Source organism: Aethalodelphis obliquidens, unplaced genomic scaffold (assembly GCF_003676395.1).
Source record: "Aethalodelphis obliquidens isolate GAN/ISIS:26980383/991018 unplaced genomic scaffold, ASM367639v1 scaffold2, whole genome shotgun sequence".
NCBI lineage: Eukaryota > Metazoa > Chordata > Mammalia > Artiodactyla > Delphinidae > Aethalodelphis > Aethalodelphis obliquidens.
In genome coordinates, this window is record NW_020837946.1 from 56,679,514 (window position 1) to 56,702,931 (window position 23,418).

Below are 23,418 nucleotides of genomic sequence, written 5' to 3' on the forward strand. Positions count from 1 at the left end.
AAAAGCAAAGGCTGAAAAAACAAAATGATTAAATTTCCATACCAGAATAGGTGAAATGTTTCTTTTCATTTTCTTTTAGATTTATAAAGTGTCTGACCCAGAGTACCAGAAAAAACTTTGGTTCCCTTCCCTTCTTTTACAAAGCTATAACTAAAGATTTTAGCAGTTAAGCAACTCTACAGTGAATTATCTGGTAGCTTCCAGTATAATAAATTATTCTTACCAACTAGATACTATGCGCACTTTCTTTTCTTACTTTACCTGTTTGGTTGTCAAAGTTTAAACGTAGCATATTAAAACGATTATACTCTTTAAAAACTATGGACACTTTTCATTATTTTAAAATGTGTATGTAACTAAATAAAATAGAAAAATGTTTGCACACAGGGGTAAAATGGGACAAAAGCTTTTACTGAGGTTTCTCTACCCTTCTCCAACATTACCTTGTGTGGTTATTTAGACTTGTCATTCCCAGTTGACTAGGAGATTTAACACTCTTTAGCCAATGTTTCACATCTGAGGCAAATAAAACCTAGGTGGTTTATTCGTGGGCCTAGTACCAGGACCTGTGAAGGGAGTGTTCTTAAGGTAAGAGATAGAAAATTCAGCTTATGTTGTTATCCACAAGTTTGAAATCAACATCCTTGTACATTCGACGTTTACCACACAATGGTAAGCGCCCAGATATCAAATGACCCTTTTTGGCGTCCAAGAGTCATAAAAGCCTCAAGCACTCCTGGAGTCTAGGCTGAATTTCTCCACTGGCTTGTTTGGGAACCCGTCTCTTCTAAGCGGTGTAGCATTAACTTGCTCTGCTGCCGGTTGGATGGCAGCTGGTCGGGCACTCTTCAGGGCGGACTCCTTTCCAGGTGCATCCATCTCCACCCAAGCGCACTCTTCTCTCCCGCGGCGGTCTAGGACCATCAGGACCAATTTCGGGGTTTTCTTTCGCCTGTAAGACTTGGCAGAACGGGCTCTAAAAGAAAAGAAGGAGGCAGAGGAGGAGTAAGAAGTAACTGTACTGTTAAGAGTCATAATAAATGACAGTCCACCTGTGAGACGCGAAGACGAGCACCCTATTTTGCCGCAGAAGCCACAGGGACAGAAGTCCTCGGGCCAACCGCCGGCCTCGCCCCTCAGCTGCCCGCCCCGGTCACGGTTACGTGACGGGGGAGCGCCGCGCGCCGGCTGCGGCGCCGATTGGCCGGCGGCGGGAGCGCGGGGTTTGATGGGAAGTTGGCTGAGTCCATCGCTCTGTCAGTGGCGGCTGCTGCCTGCTCCGGAGGCGGGCTGCGCTGTGGCGGCCGTAGCTGGCAGAGCTGGGCGCCAGCGCCGGGCTTTGCCCGCTTCTACTTGAAGGTAGAGGGGTCAAAATGAGGGCCGTTGGAAGGGTTCGGCAGAGGGGAGATGCGCTGAGCTTTTTCCCTGGGAAATACGCTTCGGGTTCCCCCGTTTGCCTCTCCCGGGCGCCTCCGCCCCATGCCGAGTGGCCTACGAGCTCGGCGGCGGCGGCTAGTTGAGCTCCTGCCCGGCTGCGTGCTGATCCTGTCTCGCCCCCTGATCCCCTTGGTTTCCCAGCACAGTGGCAGGGATGGCTCTGGAGTGCTGGAAACCCCTTTCTGTTTCCCGAGGGGAGTTGGTTCCCCAGCCTTTTCTCGGAGATTCGGGGCGGGGAAGGCGGGCAGTGACTGGGTTGAGCTGAGCATCGTCTCTTTGGCCCACCTCCCTGTTCGGTCGAAGGGTCAGAAAGTCCTGCACTAAGCCATCGCTTTGAGTGGGTTCTACCCTTGTCGTCTTTTGCTGAGTTGTGCGGAGGCGCCACGAGTTGGTGAGATCGGGAGGGACCGAAAACTGTCAGTGTCACGCTGCTCGGCCCAGGCGTGTGGGCGTGGATTGTATGCTGCTTAGAGAAGCCTCTCTTGGACTGTAGTCCTTTTTTGAGCAATGGTGGGGTGGAGGGAAGGGCCAGATTGCGTGGGTGTCATAGGCATGGCAGAAGGAGAAGAGCAAATCTAAACTACATCATAGTTTTAATTCTTGAATACAGTGTAAGGGGATTGAGAGAGAGTTGGGATTGGTGCACGCAGTTTTGCTGATGGTGCCCTCACTCTACTAAGTAAAATTTGTGACTCACTGAATTTTCCATGTTCCGCTTTTCCCAGTAGGCTTCTGGTTTGTGGTGCCTAGTGTCGACTTTCATCTCCTTTCTCAGTGGCCTGGGTGTCACCATTGACAAAATTGTCACCACACAAAATTCAACAGCAGTTTGTGTGGATGTGAGTAAACTTGGTTTTAGGCATATGTTCAAACTGGCAGGGAATGCTAATCTCTTGTCTTCAACAGCCCCCGTAGTTTCATTTTAGGAGGACTAAGTTGATTTTCAACACATTTTTTTAAACATTTAAAATTAGAATTTCAAGTTTCTCCGTCATCTACTGGCATCAACCCATTGCTGTTAAAAACCTTAGTGTTTACATATTATTAACTTGAAAGAATAAAAAAAGGAAGAAATTATATGGCTTACAACAGGTATGATTTATAGGAGAAATCTTTACAATCAAATAGTCATTTTTTGGTAGTATTTAGTTCAGAATGAGCATTGACTTACCATGAAGACCAGAACTTAATCATTGTATAATAAAAGTGCTTTTAGAGATGTACTTCTTTTCAGTAATTTTATTTTTGAGCAATAAATGTGGTAGTTTGGGATATTTCAGAATTGTCTTTTCTGTTAGGATATTTGAAAGTTAGAGTTATAGAACAAACACTTTTAATCTCAAATTGAATTGTCCAGTGTGTTATAGAGGTACTGTTGATGGTGACAATAGTTTCTACTTAAGTTTGGAACTTGATAAACATAAAACTAAACTTCCTTTGCTGTTAAAGTTTATTTTAATGTAAGAGTCTTCAGAGTATTTTGTTTTATTTTTTATACTGGAGAAAATGAGAGCAATACAATTTTAGTTAAAATACAAACTAACTTTATTTTCCAATTTTAAAATTATGAAACAGTTTCTTTATAAGAAGTTAGAAAGAAATGTGTTCCATATGAGAAGTATTGCCGTACTACATGTGCTTTCTGGTAATAGTAGTAATAATGTCTATAATTTATTATACACTTATTTCATTACCAAGTGATATATAATTTCATTTAATTCATGCAGCAATTCTGTGAAGTGTAGATGTAGATATTTTCACCGCTTTACAAATGCTGAACTGAGGCTTAGAGAGTTTAGTTTATACAAGATCACGTAGCTAGTATGTGGTTGAGTCATATTTTGAATCAAGACCTTTTTTATTCCATTATTTCAATATGACTTGAAGTAAGCTCAAAATTTAAGAATAACACATCCCAAGATTTCAAATTCTGACACCTAAACCTGAGTGTGAATAGCAGTTAATAGAAAACATTCAAGTAATATGGTGGGTGTTATTATTTAGTGAAAAACACATTAGATGCACCCAGCTCTTAAGGTCATGTCAGGTCCCATAGTGATAGCAGAGTGGAAAGAGACTCTTTATACACGTTCACGGAAGATTTCTTGGAACAGGCCACTTGAGATTGAACAATCTGTCCACTCAAGAGCAAGCAAATTGATTTATGCTTCAGAAAGAAATGCTAGTTATTTGATTCCCATGTATTTTCCATGTGTTGAAAGGAAGCAGAGATGGACTAGAAAAGGGCAGTAACCACAGCAGTAAAAACAACCATTTGTATCGAGAAATTAGTATGTTTCAGGCACTGTTGTAAGTACTTTAGAATACATTATGTTGTTTAAGCTTTTCAACATTTGAGAGGGTTCTTAACTATCGCTCTTTTGCAGATGAAGATAATGAGTAACTGAGAGGTTAATTTATTTATTTGCCCAAGGTTTCATAGTAATGGGCCACAGGAATTGGAGTTAAGATGTTCAGGTGGCAAGGAGGGAAAAAGTGTTTGGAAATAGAAGAGGTATGAAATTAAAGTTGTAGAGAAATAGTTGATTTATTTAATTTTGTTATGCTTTCGTATCTGTTGGAAAGTACTACTTATACATGTGTATTATAGTAAATCAGGCGTCCCTAACAAATACCAGAATTTGATAGAAAAAAAGTTGGGACAATGAGGGTTGATTGGGTTTTTGATTATGAACCTGAAAGGATGAATATGGCATTTAATGACTATTACCATAGTGTGTTGTTCTAGAGGACAAATTTAGAAGCACAGTTCTCTGCTGCAGGGATCTTATGTAATTTGTTTCATTAACATCAAAACAATTCTCCAAGCAAATAATTGATGTCAAAGTTGGTATTAATTGTAATATTATACATACATTTCATATTACATGAATTTTAAAAGTGACGTGCAGTAAACAAGTAGAGGCAGTACTTGCAGACTTCTAGCACCAGTTCTGCCCCTAGCTGGACCTGCATGATTTTGGCATGTCATTTAGCTTCTCTTCCATGCAGATTTAAGCATTCAGATTTAAGCAAATGAAGGAATTGGGCTATATGATAAACTGTACTAACCCTGTGTCCTATGTTTATGACTTTCCACTTCAGTAGCTCTGTTTACCAGCTATTTGAGAATGTCTGAGGTGCTTTTATATGTTTTATATATAAATATTCCAATCTAATCTACAGAAAGACTTAATTTCTGATTTTGAGTTATTAGAAGTAACTTGTTGCTTTTTTTTGCCTTTTTTATTGAGCTGTAATTGATTTACAATATCATATAAGTTTCAGGTGTATAACATAGTGATTTACAATTTTTAAAGATTATACTCCATTTATAGTTATAAATGTTGGCTATATTCCCTGTGCTGTACAATATATCCTTGTAACTTATTTGTTTTATACATAGTAGTTTGTATCTCTTAAGCCACTACCGCTAACTTGTTGCTTTTTAAAAAATCAAAACTAAAATACTGGGTCTGGCTCTGTTACTTACTGTCTTTGGGAACTTAGCAAATTACTTCACTTCTGTAGACTCAGTTTTGCCATTTGTAAAATAGAGTGATGGTAGTATCTAAATGATAAAATTCATGAAAAGCATTTGTTTTAGGGCCTGCTAGAAGATTAAGTCCTTACCAAGTGTTTAAATGATATTATTGTTGTCATTACTTTCAAATATTAAAAATTCTGATTTGTGATAGCTATAAACTGTTTCAAACCAAAATGTGTAGGTCAGTTGTGTACAAAACACTGTGCTATACACCATACATAGTGGTGTATAGCACATGCATTCATCGTATACATGGGATAATGTATACTTTGAGAATATACAGGGCTTCCCTGGTGGCGCAGTGGTTGAGAGTCCGCCTGCCGATGCAGGGGACACGGGTTCGTGCCCCGGTCCGGGAAGATCCCACATGCCGCGGAGCGGCTGGGCCCGTGAACCATGGCCGCTGAGCCTGCGCGTCTGGAGCCTGTGCTCCGCAATGGGAGAGGCCACAACAGTGAGAGGCCCGCATACAGGAAAAAAAAAAAAAAAGAAAATATACAAGTTAAGTGGTTCATCTTCCCTTCCCAGCCACCTTTCTTGGTGATTTTTAGCATCTTAAGGTTTTAAGATCTATTTAATGTCTTAACTCAGAAATTTATACTTTTATTCATTAAAGTTCCTGGATTTCCTACAACCACACTTTAGAAATTTGAATACCGATTTACTATTGAAGGATTAATAATATTTAGATTGCAACTTAAATGTGGCTTATAACATTGATTACATTTATAAACTTCAGAAGTTTTCAGTACAGATTATAGGTATTTCTGTTGGTAAAAATCACTTTGTGTGTTTCATAATTAGACTTTTTGTTACTTCTCTAACCAAGAAAGTCAAGATAGGCATGCCTGATGCTAATTCCAACCTAAAAATAGTATTGCAGAGTGAATGTACTTACTTTGTACTGGCATTATTTTGTGATTACATTTATGAGTTTAAAAAAATGTAAGAATTATGGCCTAACTTTTTTTAGGTGGAAATGAAGCAGTTTTATACATTGGTAGTATATAACTGTAACCTGGTAAAACTATGTAAGTTTGAAAATATACTTTCACTATTTCAGTTTAAAAGAATTAAAAATTATATAACTATTGACTGGTAAATTGATTTAGGATATAATATTGCTGATACATTTTTATATGTATGGTAATATTTAATACATTTGAGAGTCATAGAAAAACAACTGAAAAAAGGTGATATGAGATACAGCTAGCTGACATGACAGTTTAACTTGAGGGACGTAGACATAATTTCAGAAAGAAATGTTTATTTGGGTGTTGAACGGTAGTGAACAGACCGGAAGTCTGAAGATAGAGTGGCTTTGGGTAATGTTTCTTCTGAGCTATTGGGTGAATCACTAAACTTCTTTCCACTTAATTTTCTTGTCTGTAAAATGGTAATAATAAAGGCTATCCTGTGAAAAGTGGTAGTATTATTAACTTTAATATACAGAAAAGAAAATTATGGCTCAGAAACATTAAATGATATGCTCACTGTCACAGGTAACCTTATAACCCTTATTTTCTTACTCAAAATCCTGTTGGCTTTCTATTATTGTAAGGTGATATTATTCTAAACATTGTAGAGCACCCCTAATTCCAAATAACTAGTTTAGTTGGGAGACAGCTGAATGATAGAAATGTAGTACAGCAGAATTTTTCTTAGAAGAACAATATAGGGGACCTACTTTAAGGAACAGAAAATTGCAAAGTGGTATGAATATACACTTTTAAAATGCCTTGCTACTTAAAAAGTCTTTCCAGCTTTATTTTCACTTTTAAATATGTTTTGGCTTGGAAGAAAGGAATTTTTAAATGGTGGGCTGTCTGCAAGACTGTTTGAATTAAAATTCCACATAAGTGGAGTCCAAATAAATTAATATTTTATAGTATTTTGGGGTAGTATTGCAACATCTAAATTTTATAGTGAATATGCTGTATATTTAACTTAAATTTTAAAAATAATTGCTTTATTTCTAGCTGTGAATTCCTTTGGACAACTGATGATATTTATCATTGTGCCCAGTTTCTACAAATAAAAAAATGGGTGGATTATTTTCTCGATGGAGGGTAAGTTACTTTTCTTTACAGCCAGTTCTTAGTCTAATATAAAAGTGTCACATAAAGCTATTTGTAACGGTCTCCTTTGTGGTGTAGACTTGAGTAGTGGTTTAATATTATCCCTAACTCTATTTAATTTTTTTCTTTCTTCTCTTATGAGTTATTTTTTTATTTGGACTTTAATGGTTCTACTTGCTATATAGGTGTCTGATGTCTCTGTTTAACAGAATTATTTCACGTTGACCTATGAATTATTTTTATTTCTCTGTTTATACATTTGTGTACAAATGGTTATCTTTTCTTGTTTTCATACTGCCTAAATTTCAATCTTACTTGAAAGATAGTTGAAATTAAGTATTCTATACAATATTTATGTTTTTATAGGCTATATCTTTTTGCTTAAAGCTTGTCACAAATATTTACTAAAGTCACACTAGGTATACTTTTAGGAATTAATAGGTTAAACAAAATTAAAAATATAGTTTGATTTTATTGGCTAAGTCTTTAGAGGAAGTATCTCAAATTTAGAGCTGTAAAATATAAAATATTCTGGTCAATGCTCTTCTCTAATATAAGAGGAGGTAATGTAGTCTAGGACAACTACTTTGCTTATTTTTTGACTCCTTTTTACCATAACAATGGAGTCTAGCAATACTTGGTACACAATTTAGTTTTTGACCTATTGCTGGAGATGCTTTGTTTTGGATTGGCATTACATTGACACCCTCCACCCCTCTTTAAAACCTTATTAAAGTTCTGCCTGAGAATCAAATTTATCTATTCTTCCTTTGTCTTTCTTGTTAGGTTGAACCATATGAAACTGCCAGTTTTGACTACATAAACAGCAATTGCATATGGTTCAACCTAATATTAACAACTCCTGTTGGCCCTACAATGAATTGATAATCATTACCCTCTTAGATGGTTGAGTATATAATTGGTAATTACTTTTTTCAAATGTTGTATGAGGCATTTTGGCTGGTTTTTATTCTAGGTGATATAAAAAATATCTTTGACAAACAAGCTCTGCAATAGTGAAGTATTCTTAGACGCCCTTTAAAAATCTGATATTCAGAAAAGTACTTTAGGAATTCAGAATGAAGGTAGCCTATTGATTTTCGACCTCCAGAGTCCTAAGTGAACTTTTAGCAATAGTAAATCAGACCATATTTAGTCATGAATTTTTAAATAGAATTTATAATTATAATAATTTAATAGAATTATTATAGAATTAATAATTTATAATAACTTAATAGAATTCTTTTGAATAATCATATCTAAGAAAATTTTTCTTGGAGGAAAATTTAAACAAATTTTCTCTTAGTAAAAGTATGTTTTATTGGGGTTGGTTAAGGATGGTAAAAATTGAGCTATCAGAGTTGAAAGTACTTCTAGGACTAAAAATTTAAGTTAAGTAGGTACATCTTATTTCTTTAGTCTTGTGTAATTTTGTTTATAGTTATAATTTTTATTTAAGTTTAAATCTCATTTGTAAAAAGACAGGAATACATATTGCTTAATAACATTGAAAAAACTTAATTTTGGATTAAAATGTTCTTGTATGATTATATAAGTCAGAGTGTTTCTAAGTTAGCAATAACAGGTTTTAATGCTGTCTCTTATTTCTGTTTCTATAACAGACAAAACCTTCAACTGTAGAGGTTCTGGAAAATATAGATAAGGTATGTTCTTTGGCTCTGGAGTGTTTTAATTCATTTTAGGTGTTACATAAATATTATTTTAGTACATATTACTTTGGAGACTAGATCTGGTATGGGAATTTAGAGGTGATATAGAGTAAGCCTGAGAACTTCAATGTTAAAATCCAAAGTCTATCAGTGACCTAAGAAGTCTGTATCAGGTAATAGTGAATGTTAGAATGAAATTTGATCTACAGCATGGTGTAAATCAATGTTACAGATAGGACAAAGTAGATTATAAAATAGTCTGCAACTATTTGTATCAGTTTGCAAACTTCACAGCTTTTTATACTTTCTATCATAAAAAAATGGTTATTCTTTGAGAATATTGAGAGTGATGAATGGATTGAAAGAATCTAGTATGGGTCACTGTTTCAATTTTTATTCTTTTTATAGTCAGAGTTTTTTTTTTAGGCCTTATACAGGGAGAATTATTACTTGTTTGACTTAACAAAGACTATTGATGCCAATTTTATACCTCTGATCTTTGCTAATTTGATAGGTTATCAAACATTATTTTTAAATATCTTAATTTTTAATTTAAAAAAGATTTGTCAAATCATAATAGACATTTTTCATGTTTTAACTTCATTTTTCTTTTTCATATTATGTTCTGTTTAAAATATTAAGGTATTATGTTTCATTGAATTTTTAAGAGTTCTTTATAACCTCTCATGTAAAAATTTTTTTACCATTTTAATTTCTTTATGAATTTGATATAATAATACATAATAACTTTCTCTTCACAGGAAATTCAAGCATTGGAAGAATTTAGGGAAAAAAATCAGAGATTACAAAAATTATGGGTTGGAAGATTAATTCTCTACTCTTCAATTCTCTATCTGTTTACATGTTTAATTGTATACTTATGGTACCTTCCCGATGAATTGACAGCAAGACTTGCCATGACACTCCCATTTTTTGCTTTCCCATTAATGTAAGTAAAATGTTCTTTTTGTTGACTTTTCCTCTTCCTGATTAGATAGTTTTAATATAGTCAGTTTCTTTTTATTATGAAATAATAATGTTGCAGAGTGAATAAATTTGCATTTTTTGCAGTTTGAAAACTGTTTCTTTAAAAAGTAGAACAATTGTTTTAAACCTTTATTTATAATCCAACATACCTGAAGAATATGACCCAGTGACATTAGTAATAATGGCTCTGTACGGTAATCTTTTGTGATTCTCTAACACATGTTCATGCTCCCTAGGAGTATTGGGCATGGAGTAGGCATTTCAGATTGTGGGTAGTGGCAAGTGAGGAAGGACTTGTAAAACAAAAAGAACATCTGCCCCATGTTGAATGTATTCCATTCATCCCACCCTTCCCCTCTTTTTAGTAACTGCTATAAAGCAATTGACCCTTACTACAGAAATATTTTGTAATACAGCACTTTACGGGAGGTGTGAATTGCGATTAGAATGATTGCGAATTTTGAGAGAAAGTTGAATGAAAAATTTGTTCATTCAATCAACAAACATTTATAGGTACCAATTGTGTGCATGTTGGATTATAATGGTGTATGGTACACAAAAATACAGAACCTTTGACTGTAGATCTTAGACTGCATACATTAAATTAAGTAATAAGTATAATGAATATTATAATGGGTCCTTAACACAGTCTGGAGTGGACATGGGAGTCAGGGAAGGGCCTTTGTATTCTTTACTACTGTTACCACAAATTTAGTGACTTAACACCCATTTATTATTTCACAGGTGTGTAGGTTAGAAGTCCAGGTAGTTTGACTGGGTTTTTTGCTTAGGGTCTTGCAGGCTTAAATCATAGTTATTAGCTGGCCTGGAGTCTCTGGGGGCGGAGAATCTGCTTCCAGGCTCACACAGGGTGTTGGCTGACTTCTGCTGTATCTCTCTGATTTCCTATTTTGCCCTTGGCTGAGAGAAACCTCTGTTTTTAAGGGCTTAACTGATGGTATTAGACCCACCAGGATAATCTAGGTTAATCTGCCTATCTTAAAATCAACTGAGTAGTAATTATATCTGCAAAGTCCCTCCATAGTAGTACCTAGATTACTGTTTGATAATATAACCAGAGAATGGAAATCTTGGGGAGAGAGAGGGGGATATCTTTAGAATTCTGCCTACCACAGTCTTCCTGAGGAAGTGGTTTTTGAGTGTGAGATCTGAAGGATGAGTTATATGTAGCAAGGCTGGTGTGACATGGTAGGTAGTGTTTTAGGCAGAAGGAAGAGCATATTTGAAGACTCTGAAGGAGGATAGAGCATGGTAGGTTTAAAGAATTGAAAGAAGGCCAAAGACTGGATTATGGAGAAAAGTCTGGATAGTTAGACGAAGGATATTTCTTGTGGGCCTTATAGTCCATGATAAGGATTTTAGGTTTTAATCTAAGAATAGTGGGAAGCCACTGAAGATTTTTAAGGAGTATGACATGATCATATCATTATCTTGAAGATACCACTGAGGCTACAGCATGGAGAGTAAATTAGAGGGGAGTAAGAATGGATCCGGAGCAGCAAGTTAGAAGGTTATTGTAGTTGTCTAGGGGAGAAACGATTGATGGTGATTTGCACTTGAGTGGTGGTAGCAGCATTGAAGAGAAACAGATGGGCTGAATGAAGTGGATGGGTTGAAGAGATTTAAGAGGTAGAATTGAGGTAATATGGAGAGGCTCTTGGTGATTGGTTAAATGTGGGGTGAAGAGGAAGAATTGCGTCAAGGATAAAATTCAAGTTCATGGCTTGGGAAATTTGGTTGATGGTAGCATCATTCATCTAAATAGGGAACAACATGAGGAGGAGCAGGTAGTTGACCCACTGAGACCAAAATACCTATGGTCTATCCAGATAGAGCTGCCAAGTGGGATGGTTAAGTATGACTATGAAGCTCAGGAGAGAAATTTGAATGGGAAATATAAATTTAGGATTTGGCAGCTTATAAATATTAGTCAAAGCCATCATCTGTTCATTCAGTAAATATTTGGCACCTGCAATGTGTTAGGTTTTGGGCTAGCCTGTTGTGATTGAGAAAGTAGGGAGCTTACATTCAGTTGGGATTGGACAGACAAAAAACGAGACAAGTAAACAAACATAGTTAATTTAGAGAGAGATACGTGCAATGAAGAAAATAAACAGGTGATGTGATAGAGAAGAATAGGATGCTTTAGGATGGTCTTGGAAGGCCTCTTTTGAGGACGTATTTGAATTGAGAACTAAAGTATGAGAAAGAACCAGTATGGAAAGAGTTGGAATATATGGAAGAGTATTTATATATACAGTGTGTAATAGCACATATATCCATAGAGAGATATAGGAAAGGATTATCCTCAAAATAATAATGGTAATTTTCTCAGGTGTTGGAATTTTAAGTAGTCGTTTCTTTCCACATGCTTTTTTTTGGTATTGTTAGAATTTTTTCCATCAGTGTGTTCTTCAAATTAAAAAAAAAAAATTCCAAGAAGAAAGAACGGAAAATGCAAAGTCTGTGAAGTAGGAGAGAGAGTGACTTATGCGAGGGTCAAAAACATAGGTATATCTGGAGTGTGTGATGGAGAGGAAGAGTGATACAAGGTGAGCTTGCACAATCTAGGTCATGGAGGGTCACAGAGAGGAGTCTGAATTTTATTTTGGGTGAAATGGAAAGAGTGTAAAGGTTTTAGTAGAAGAATGGCATGATGAGATCTAAGAAGATCATGTGTGATGTTTTATGGAGATGGAGTAAGAGGAGGACAAGAATAGAAACCGGGAGATCAGCTAGGAGGCTGTTGTAGAAGTTTAATAAAAAATGAAGACGGATTGGACTGCCCAGTGGCAGAAGAGATGAACAGATGATTTGGAAATATTTTGGAAGTAAAACTGAGACAACTTGATGGGAGGAAATGGAAGGTAAGGGAAAAGGAGGAATCAGGGTGATGCTTAGGTTTTTTGGTTTGACATTGGTGGGTGGGGTAGGATCTTTTTCATTGGGACTACTATAGTAAACATTTTTGGTTTAGTCTTTAGGAACTCCTGGTGCTGATACAATTTTAACTTTGTAGGTAGGTAAAGAGCCAAAAATCAAGTACATGCATATTACAAAATAATTGTCTCTGCCATTTAAAAAATGTTTCTTCTCTTTTGAAATCTTTTGGAATGCTTCTTATCCCAGGTGTAGTCTCAGATTTCATAATGCAGAGCCCCTTTCCCTTGTTAACCTTCGATTTTTTTTTTATGAAAAGAAGGGAGAAAAATTTAGAAAGGGAATAAGTGTGAGATGTTTAGTTGATTTAAATGTCTTTAAATACTTAAAAAAACTCCATTTGACATCCATTTCCATATAAAAATTGATTTTCTGATTATAGAAGATTTTAATCTAGTTGTAAAAGAATACCTGACAGGGAACTCTCTGTGCTAATTCTAATGCCTAAGCACAGATTGTGATTGGCTATTGTGACTCAGAAGATTTTTTTCGTTTGTTTTTTTGCACATAAATCATATACTAATTGTTTTTAAAAGTATAAAAAACTGGGGCTTCCCTGGTGGCGCAGTGGTTGAGAGTCCGCCTGCCGACTCAGGGTACACGGGTTCGTGCCCTGGTCCGGGAAGATCCCACATGCCGCGGAGCGGCTGGGCCCGTGAGCCATGGCCGCTGAGCCTGCGAGTCCGGAGCCTGTGCTCCGCAACGGGAGAGGCCACAGCAGTGAGAGGCCCGTGTACCGCAAAAAAAAAAAAAAAGTAAAAAAACTTAGTTTCTTTAAAAATGTTTTTTATTTCTTCAGTTTGATCTTTCCACTCTTTTGAGTGTGAAGCTTTGTTATCCTTACTGTGTCCTTCTGCCTGTTCTGCATCATCTGCATCTAGTATTTCTTGGCTTGTTAAGCTTCAGAGCCATTTCTCACTTTGTCTCATTCACATCTGTGACCTGGTTCTCAACTGCTGCAGTTTCTATTTCAGTGAGCTGTTGTTCACTTTTGGAAGCATAGACCAGTTATCCAACAAAGAATAGAATTGTCCTTCTGATTGATGACAATCAAAAAAGCATGAAATAGAATACAACAACATGAGAGTGGATGTTGTGGTGAACAGAAAGAAGACTTACCACAGGACATTGCCTTTTGTGTGTAATGTGAGCTCTCGCTCAAGCTTACCCCTGGACTTTTTTTCTCTGGAAACGAAGTTTTGATGTCTAGACCAGGGTTTGCTTAAAGAAATGGAGGCAGAAGGAGCAAGAAAAGGTATTGCTTTACTCATCACTGTCTACATTAATTATAAAGTTTAGAAATCTACCTGACAATGACAAAAAGCGACTGTTGTCTCTGCATTCCCAGTTTCCCAAATGCTTTTACTGGCAGAGAGGTCATGGATTCAGGACTGAGCATATATTGCCTAATCATAACTATTCCCAAATTATCTTTTTTGGTAGAATATCAATACCTGAGAAGATTTGAGATTTTATTTTGTCTTCTTTTTAGGATGTAATAGGGAGGAACTTGGTGAGATTCCAGTCTATTGGTTTTCTGCTTTTCAGATTTGATAATATATTTATATCTCTCTGATCTTTTCAGCTGTTACTGAAACTGAAATTATGGTGAACTGATTTCATAGGAATTATTAAGATTGTGCTCCATAGTGAGGGAAGGTTTGGTTTACATTAAATTTTTGTATTTCTGCATTATGCTGGCAGATAGGCATTATCTTGGGAGTTGGCTCATTTTCTAAGAAGGAACAACCATAGACTTTGTCTCTACCCTTAACTGACTCTGCAAGCAATCTTACAAACTTTTATTCCTGGATACCTTATTCTTACAAATAATAACTTTCTAGAAATTCCATTCTCTATAAGGTCATTTCAGAGACCAATTAGCATAAAATGTTAACCTTCCCAGAGGGTTTGGCCATATTTTCTTTCCGTGTGTATGTGTGTTTTCCTCTTAAAATGAGATTTGAGGGGAAAAAATTTAAGCAAAGGAACTGAGGAAAGTGGTTTTGTCTCCTGTTTCCTTCCTCCTGTTTTTTGTTTTCTTGCTTTTCTACTTGAATTGAAAGCCGTTTGAGGTTAGAGCTTTGACTTTATACAATTTTTTTTTTTTTTTTTCCTGCACTACGCAGCGTGTGGGATCTTAGTTCCCAACCAGGGATTGAACCTGGGCCCCCTTCATTGGAAGGCAGAGTCTTAACCACTGGACTGTCAGGGAATGCCTCCTTCCCACTTCCCTTCCTCCCAACCAGTTTGTGGTATATATTTCCTCAATCCAGCTAGGCAGCTAACAGACATAATTTGTAGCCTTTTCAGGAAAGATAAAAGTTTGTTTCATGGCACTCTAATAAATACAAAGTATCTCCCATCAACTATAGTTGGCTCTTAAAGGAGAAGATATCTGAACATCTCTTGATATTTACTCAAGGGGAATATTTACTCTTAGTCTTTGTAGGTAAGAAAATCATTTTGCAAGCATCCCTTTTATAATATTCATATTAAAATATAGATATTCACTTGATATAATTCTGTACTTAAAAAATTATGTACTGAGACATAATTAAGAGACAAATCCTATTCTTGGATGGGAAGACAAATCCTATTCTGAGATGAGTTCTCCCTAAATTAATCTAAAAATGTGTGATCACAATAAAAATACTAACAATACTTTAAAAATCTTGGCACACTTATTCCATAATTTTTAGTGGAAAAATAAGCACATAAGAATAGTCTTGAAAAGTCTAAAAAAGGAGCGGAATGAGAAGCAGAGGTCTACCAGGCATCAAATGCATTGTAAAACTTCATTAATTAAAAGTTTGATAGTGTCTAAATAGAGACACAGACCAAAGGAAGAGAAACAAGAATCCAGAAATAAATCCCAAAAGGAATTTTTATTATATATGGTTTTTATGTATGATAAAGATAGCATTTCAAATCATTGGGGGAAAACAGTATTGAGTTATATCTCTCCTCCAACCAAATAATAAAAATAAATACATAAAGCTTCTTCCTTATACCAAAATAAATCATTGTTACTTGTCTAAATGTGAAGGTAATTCTCCCTAAAGCCTTTGATGGTTAAATAAACTGACAAAATTGTCAACATAGTTATAAATATTGAGACCTGTAATCTTTTCATTTTTAGCTTTATATATTGTTAAGTCTCATCTTAAAAACATTTCAATAAATTGGATTGGGCTTGTATAGTTGTTGGAAAGAAAGCACTTAAATTTGGCAGAAAGGACGAAATAAGTAAAAATTCCTTTTTATATGAAGGTTGGTGAAAAATCATCAGAGGTTTATGGAATGTTAATCCTTTAGTAAAAGTGAGGAAGGTTTTATTATATTGATTGAGTTTTAGGTATTCTGCTACATTTTAACTTTTAGCATTTTTAACTTTAGTACAGTAAAAACACTTAGTATTAAGGATTTAAAATGTTTACTGAATCTAAAGTATGATTCTGTTTTATTGAGGCTCCAGTTATTCCTGTTAGAACACCTCTATAATTTTATAGTGCAAGTCACTGGATAATATTTAACAGAAATTCATGCTATACTTACATTTCACATAGCATCAGTTTCATTCAGAAAAGAACAACAGGAATGATTACATGAATGTGAGTTAGGGTATTTAGTATGTCTTAGAACTGATAGTATATATGAACTTATCGATTTTCTATACTAATTTTGTATTCAACTATAATAATTGTTCTATTGTTTCTAATAAGTTTTTTAGTTGATTCTTTGAGAGTTTCTAAGTATGCAATCATATTATTTGTAAATAGCAATAATTTTACCACCTCTTTTCAGATATTTTGACTCCTTTCAGATTTTTTTTCCCTCTTTGGTAATTGTATTGGCTAATACTTTCAGGACAATGTTAAGTTACAGAGAAAATAGTCAACATCCTTAACTTGTTCCTTGGGAATGCTTCTAATGTTTCCCCATTGGGCATTATCCTGACTTTTGGATTGAGACAGATATATTTTATGTTGAGGAATCTTCTAGCTATTTATATTTTATTTAGTTTTTTTTTTTAAATCAAGAAAGATTGTTGAATTTTGTTAAATGCTGTTTCATCATCTATGGAGATAGCCATGTGATTTTTCATCTTACATCTCTTGATAATGATAGATTATATTAAATATTGAAATCAAATGTTGAAATCTTGAATTCTAGGAAAATTTCTACTTTCTTAGTTGTAGTCATTTTATAAGAACATCAGGAAGCTTTCCTTTCTTTTTTAATGCTCTGGAACAGTTTAAATAGTACTAGCATTATCTGTCCTTTACAGGTTTAGTAGTATTCTATTTGAAATCTTTTGGGCTTGGTGTTTTTTATAGAGGGTAGCTCTTAACAACTTCTAAAATTCAATAGCAGTTCATTTTTTAGGCTTTCTCTCTCTTCCAAGGTTAGTTTTGTTAACCATTCTACAGTTTTAAAGTGTATTTGCATAGTGTTGTAATAGCAGTAATCATTGTCTCATTGATTTTTAAAATTTTCTTTGTAGCTATGATTATGGCTTCCTTATTATTTCTTATTTTGTATATTTGTAATTCTTTTCTGATTGTTTTTATTAGCTGTTTCTTCCAAAGAACCAGCTTAAAAAATTACTTCTTTTTTTTTTCCATAGGCTTACTTTATTCTTGTAACTCAAAATGGATGCTTTAATGTATTTATTTTCATTCTTATTTCTTAACACAATACACCACACATGTGTTTGAGGCCATGGTATTTTTCTGACTGCTTTAGTTTTATCCCACAGGTCTTGATAGGTAGTGATATGTATTTACTTTGGTTATTTTTAAAACTTTATTACATTTTTTAAAAGTTTTTTTTAAAGTTTTTATAATCCAAGAGTTATTTCCAGGTGGCAATGTGTGTTTGTATGTTTGTTTTTTTGGCTTAGTTACTATTTCTAGTTTTATTATATTGCTTTCAGAAAATGTTGTTTAATAATATTTCTCCTTCTTTGGTTTTATTGAGACCTGTTTTGGTGGCATGCTATTTGATCAGTTGCTGTGTTTCATGAACACTTGAAGATATATATATATATTTTTTTCAGAGTTTAATATTATCATTGTAAACTACCTTACTGTGTTATATAGGTCTTCTGTATCCTAATAACAGTGTATTTCTACTTCTCCCTATATATCCTTTAGTTTTGCTTTATGAATGTTATGCTTTTCTATTTGATGAGTAAATATTCTTGTAATATCTTCATTGTAGGCACATCCTTTAAAAAATACTTTTTATCTTGAAATAATTATAGATTCACAGGAAATTGGAAAAAACAGATGTACAAGCAGGTCCTGTGTACCTTTCACCTAGCCTTCCCCAGTGGTAACATCTTGCATGACTACAGTTAAATATCACAACAGGAAATAGACACTGGTTCAATTCATAGAGCATATTCAGATTTCACTAGTTTTACATACACTCATTTGTGTGTATGTGTTTTATATTTCTATGCAGTTTTATCATATGTGTAGCTTCATGTAAGTACCCCACAATTTAGATCCAGAATTGTTCACAGAGTTCCTTTTTGCTACCCCTTTGCAGTCATACCAACCCTCTTCCACATGCCCCATTCCTAACCCCTTCCACCCCATCTGTTTTCCATCTCTATAATTTTATTTCAAGAATGTTATAAAATGGAATCACATAGTATGTAACCTTTTGAAGTTGGCTTTTTAAACTCAGCATATTCTTGAGATACATCCAAGATGTTAAGTGTAACAGTAATTACTTTTTATTGCTGAGTAGTATTTCATGGCATTAATGTAGCACAGTTTGTTTAGCCGTACACCTGTTAAAGGACATTAGGATGGTTTCCAGTTTCTGGCTCTAACAAATGAGACTGCCATGAATATTTGTGTACAGGTTTTTATCTGAATGTAAGTTTTTATTTCTCTGGGGTATATGCCCAAGAGTGTAATTTCTGAGGCGCTTGTAAGTACACGTTTACTTTTATAAGAAACTGCTAAACCTTTTTTCAGAGTAGAGGTACCATTTTATATTTCCACTAGTGATGTTTGAGTGATCTTGTTTCTCTGCATCCTTGGCAACATTTGGTATTATCACTATTTTGTGATTTGATCATTCTGATAGGTGTGTATTGATAGCTCATTGTGGTTTTAATTTACATTTCCCTGATGGCTGTGATGCTGAACATCTTTTCATGTGCTATTTTCCATCTGTATCTTTTCTTCATTGAAATGTCTGTTCAGGTCTGCTGTCTAATTTTCTAATTGGATAATTAGTCTTTTTACTGTTGAGTTTTGAGAGTTCTTTATATATTGTAGATACAAGTTCTTTGCTGGATATATGGTTTGCAGATATTTTTTTTCAGTCTGTAATTTGGGTTTTCATCCTTATAAAGGGTTTTTCACAGAGCCAAATTTATTATTTAAATTTTTCCTTTTATGGATTGTGCTTTTGTTGTTAAGAACCTCTCTGTATCTATAGGTCCTGAAGACTTTCTTCTTTGTTTTTTTGCTATGCTTTTTTCCTTCTAACATTTTACATTTAAGTTCATAAGCCATTTTGAGCCAATTTTTTATATAAGATGTGAGGTTCACATTGAGATCCATCCTTCCTTCCTTCCTTCCTTCCTTTCTTCCTTCCTTTCTTCCTCCCTCCCTCCCTCCCTCTCTCCCTCTCTCTCTCTCTCTCTCTCTCCCCCTCCCTCCCTCCCTCCCTCTCTCTCTTTCTTTCTTTCTTCTGCCTGTGGATGTGCAGTTGCTCCAGCTCTATTTGTTGGAAAGAAACTGCATCCTTTCTAATACTATAAAATGACCTTCTTTTCTAGTTTAAAGCTTTTTTTGGTGCGGGTGTAGTCTTGAATTCAGTCTTGTGGCATATTAAGGTCACAACCTTTATTTTGTGTGTATTTGCGTACTATATTTTTTGCCCATTGTTTTATTTTCAACCTTCAAAAACAGTTTTAGGTGTCAGTTTACATTATAGGGTTGGTTTTTATTTTATGATCCAGTCTGAAAGTCTTTTTCTTTTGCTCTAGTGAATTTAGCTCATTTACATTCATTGAGGTGAAAGATGTTGGTCTGTTTTGAAACTAATTTTCTATTTTGCTTTTGGTTTTTATACCTTAAATAGAAAATCTCTAGCTATGTGGTATGTTTACTTTGCTTTGGCCCAGTTATTTGTAAGAGGTTTATGTGAGAGTATAGAGGCAAGTCTTCCTACATTTAGGCTATCTAGAATTTTCCTTACGATCCAGGATTTAGTATGTTAGTTTGTTCAGCTTTTATCCTTCTCCAGCCAACAGGGTTAGGCAACTGTGTATAAAATTTTTCATAGTACAAAACTTTTCTCCCCTGCTGCCATAGAAACAGAATATTCTTTGTAAATAGGGCATTTCTGAGTGATTTCTCTTTAAGCCCTGCCTTTTCTGTTTCATTGTTGGAACCAAACTTAGGAGTTTCTGCCTGTAGCATGTGTATCTTATTCTCACTGTAATAAACATGAGTTTTAGGCTTTACACTTTGAGAAGTTTATCTTCCTACCTTTTAGTGAGATAAGCAGTTTTCCTTCTCTGCTTTTACTCTTTTGAGCCCCTGCATGATCTCCATTGTTTTGGAGAACACTTCCACATATTTTGAGGGTTGAGTTTTAGCTTATCTTAATTTTATCAGAAAAGGGATTTGTGTTTTTGTTTTTGTCTCCTTGCTGTTTGGATGATTTCTACGAAGAGAAGGGGGAAATGGAGATTATGCCAGTATTCTCAATGTAGGAGTCAATAGTAATATCTTTAATATCTTCACAAAACATGTTGCTGTATTTTCATAAATTATATTTAATTATTGGGAGAGCAACATCTTTGTTCGGATAAGTAGAACACATATTCCTGAAGTACTTTAATTCTTTTCCTAAATTTTATTTTGAAGAATTATGTAAAAGAATTTCATTTAATTTAGCCTTAAGGAATAACTAACTCTATTATATTCTACCTTTTCAAGGCTTGACACTTAGAAATGTGTATTATTTGATAGCTCATTTTCTCCACCAGTAGTTCTGATAAAAACCAAAAGAAGAATTTGTTGTCCACAAAGGGAAGTTAGTGAGTTTTATTGTGAAGTAAGGGAGTATATTTCCATTCTCGTACTTTTTACACTTTGAAAATTATATATGCTTTAAAAAAAAAATACCATTTAAGAAAATTTACTGATTTTCTTCAGAATTTTAGTCATTATCTCTGCAACTCCTTCTCTTATGTTTTCAGTTTTCTTTCCCTATACTTTTTTTCCTAAATCATCTCTCTCAGCTTGCCACTGTTTCAGGGGGCTTGCAATAGGGAAATATTATGGGACTTTTCTACTGTTGAAGGATCATTTAGGGTTGTGAGCTGTATGTTTAACCTCTTTTCTCATCTCCCTTCCCTTGATAAGGACAATACCCAGTGTCTTTTTTTTAGTGCTTAGATAGTTGTCCAAGTACCATGTAGGAATCTGGTACTGGTTATTTTGGTATTTTCATATCATAAAAATAAATCATCACCATGTAAAAACATGTAGGGGCTTCACTGGTGGCGCAATGGTTAAGAACCCACCTGCCAATGCCGGGGACATGGGTTGGAGCCCTGGTCCAGGAAGATCCCACATGCCAAGGAGCAACTAAGCCTGTGCGCCACAACTACTGAGCCTGCACTCTAGAACCCATGAGCCACAACTACTGAGTCCATGCACCACAACTACTGAAGCCCGTGTGCCTAGAGCCTGTGCTCCACAGCAAGAGGAGCCACTGCAATGGGAAGCCCGCGCACCACAACAAAGAGTAACCCCCACTCACCGCAACTAGAGAAAGCCTGTATGCAGCAACGAAGACCCAATGCAGCCAAAAATAAATAAATAAACAAACAAACAACCCCCAAAACATGTACAAGTTATCTATTACTATATAACAAGTTGCCCCAGAGCTTAGTAGCTGAAAACAACAAATGTTTATTCTCTCTCACAGTTCTTCAGGGACAGAATATGGGAGCAGCTTAGCTGATGTTTCTGGCCCAGGGTCTTTTTTCTTATGTAAATTGCAGTTAAGCTATTGGCTGCGCCTATAGTCATCTCAAGGCTTACCTAAGGCTGGAGAATTTACTTCTAAGCTCACACATGCAGTTGTTGGCAGGCATCAGTTCCTCACTGGCTGTTTGCCAGAGACCTCGGTTCCTCACCAAATGGGCTTTTCTATGGAGTTCCCTGAATGTCCTCATGTCATAGCAGCTTCTCTCAGAGCGAGTAATCCAAGAGAGAGAAAGAAAGCAAGTGGAAGAAGAGGCCTGAGATGGAAACTGCATATTTTTATAACCTAATCTTGAAGTGACATGCTATTGGTCACACAGACCAACACTGGCGAGAGAGAACTACATAAAGTTATGAATACCAGGAGACAGGGTTCACTGGTGATGACCTTGCAGGCTAATTCCTAAGAATGGTGATGTATTTCAGAGTGAAGAACTAATTTTCATACCTATTATCTGAATTTGCATTTAGATACAATGTATTTCTTTTATAAAATGATGGATAATGTTTGTATACTTATTCGGCCATGCTCTATGGAGAAGGGATTTTTGTTTTATTTACATTGAATTTAAGAGATGACCTGGACAAGTTTGTGATTAGGATCATTCTTTGATTTTCTTTTAATTCTTTTAGTATCATTTGACGACTTACTAATGCAAGGCCTAAAGAATTACCTTCATAAAATCTTTGAAAGGCGATGTTTAGCTAAATTTACTTATCAGTTATTTACTTGATGGTAAGATTTTATTTTTTCTCCAGATAGCTTATCCTATTTAGTAGAGAAGATCCCTCTAATATTAAATAACAGGGAAAGGGCTTCCCTGGTGGTGCAGTGGTTGAGAGTCCGCCTGCCGATGCAGGGGACACAGGTTCGTGCCCCGGTCCGGGAAGATCCCACATGCTGCGGAGCGGCTGGGCCTGTGAGCCATGGCGGCTGAGCCTGCGTGTCCGGAGCCTGTGCTCCGCAACGGGAGAGGCCACAACAGTGAGAGGCCCACGTACCGCAAAAAAAATAAATAAATAACAGGGAAGGAGTAGCAACTTACATTTGTATAATGGTTTGGATTTGTAAAACATGTTTTTCCCTAACGTATGGGAATAAAGTTTTAGAGTTGATGCTTACCTAGTAAGAAGGAATTTTTTAATTTGTTCTTAATCTTTTGGAGGATTCATAGACTCCTTTGAGAATGATGAGGGTAATGGTGTCTCCAGAGAAATGCACTTATGCACACAAAGGCAATTTCACAATTTGGAGGGACCCTCAGGAGGTCCATGGATTTTAGATTGAGAACTCCTCCTTTGAAAGCACAGGTAAACTTCTGGTGGATTCTGAAAGAAAGGAGTGCTTTTTGCTTTTCAAAATACAAAGGGATACAATGTTCCTAACTCTAATTGGAAATGTGTGTTTGTTTTCATTTTATGTGGCTTCTAATTCATGTATCCTAATGATGGTTTTTGTTTTTGAATTTTGCTTGTTCTATAGCATCTGGAGCATAAGAACGGTGCTTATTTTCTTCTTTTCCAAGAGAACAGAAAGAAATAGTAAGTTTAATTTTGAAGTTTTTATAAATACATTAAAAAACCCATCTTATGGTGCATTAGTTTGTAATTGAATAACAGGTTGTGAAATGGTATATTGAAATGACAACGTGGTAAATATTGAAGAGCTGTTTAAAGTATAAGAAAGGTTATGAATGATCAAACTG

General features: G+C 35.5%; 1 protein-coding gene across 3 annotated transcripts in view; it reads left to right on the plus strand.

Annotated features, from left to right (window-relative positions):
- The first annotated feature begins 1,245 nt into the window (after positions 1-1,245).
- LNPK (lunapark, ER junction formation factor) overlaps positions 1,246-23,418 on the plus strand; it is an 82,301-nt gene continuing 60,128 nt past the window's right edge. The window contains exons 1-5 of one of the 3 annotated variants that reach the window (XM_027127624.1): positions 1,246-1,359; positions 6,964-7,053; positions 8,685-8,726; positions 9,494-9,681; positions 23,196-23,254. In XM_027127624.1, the coding sequence (XP_026983425.1) occupies positions 7,027-7,053; positions 8,685-8,726; positions 9,494-9,681; positions 23,196-23,254 (316 nt within the window). In that variant the 5' untranslated portion in view covers positions 1,246-1,359; positions 6,964-7,026. Of the gene's footprint in view, positions 1,360-2,147; positions 2,277-6,963; positions 7,054-8,684; positions 8,727-9,493; positions 9,682-23,195; positions 23,255-23,418 lie in introns of those variants that run through there. The other 2 variants (XM_027127643.1, XM_027127634.1) reach the window with 2 other exon arrangements.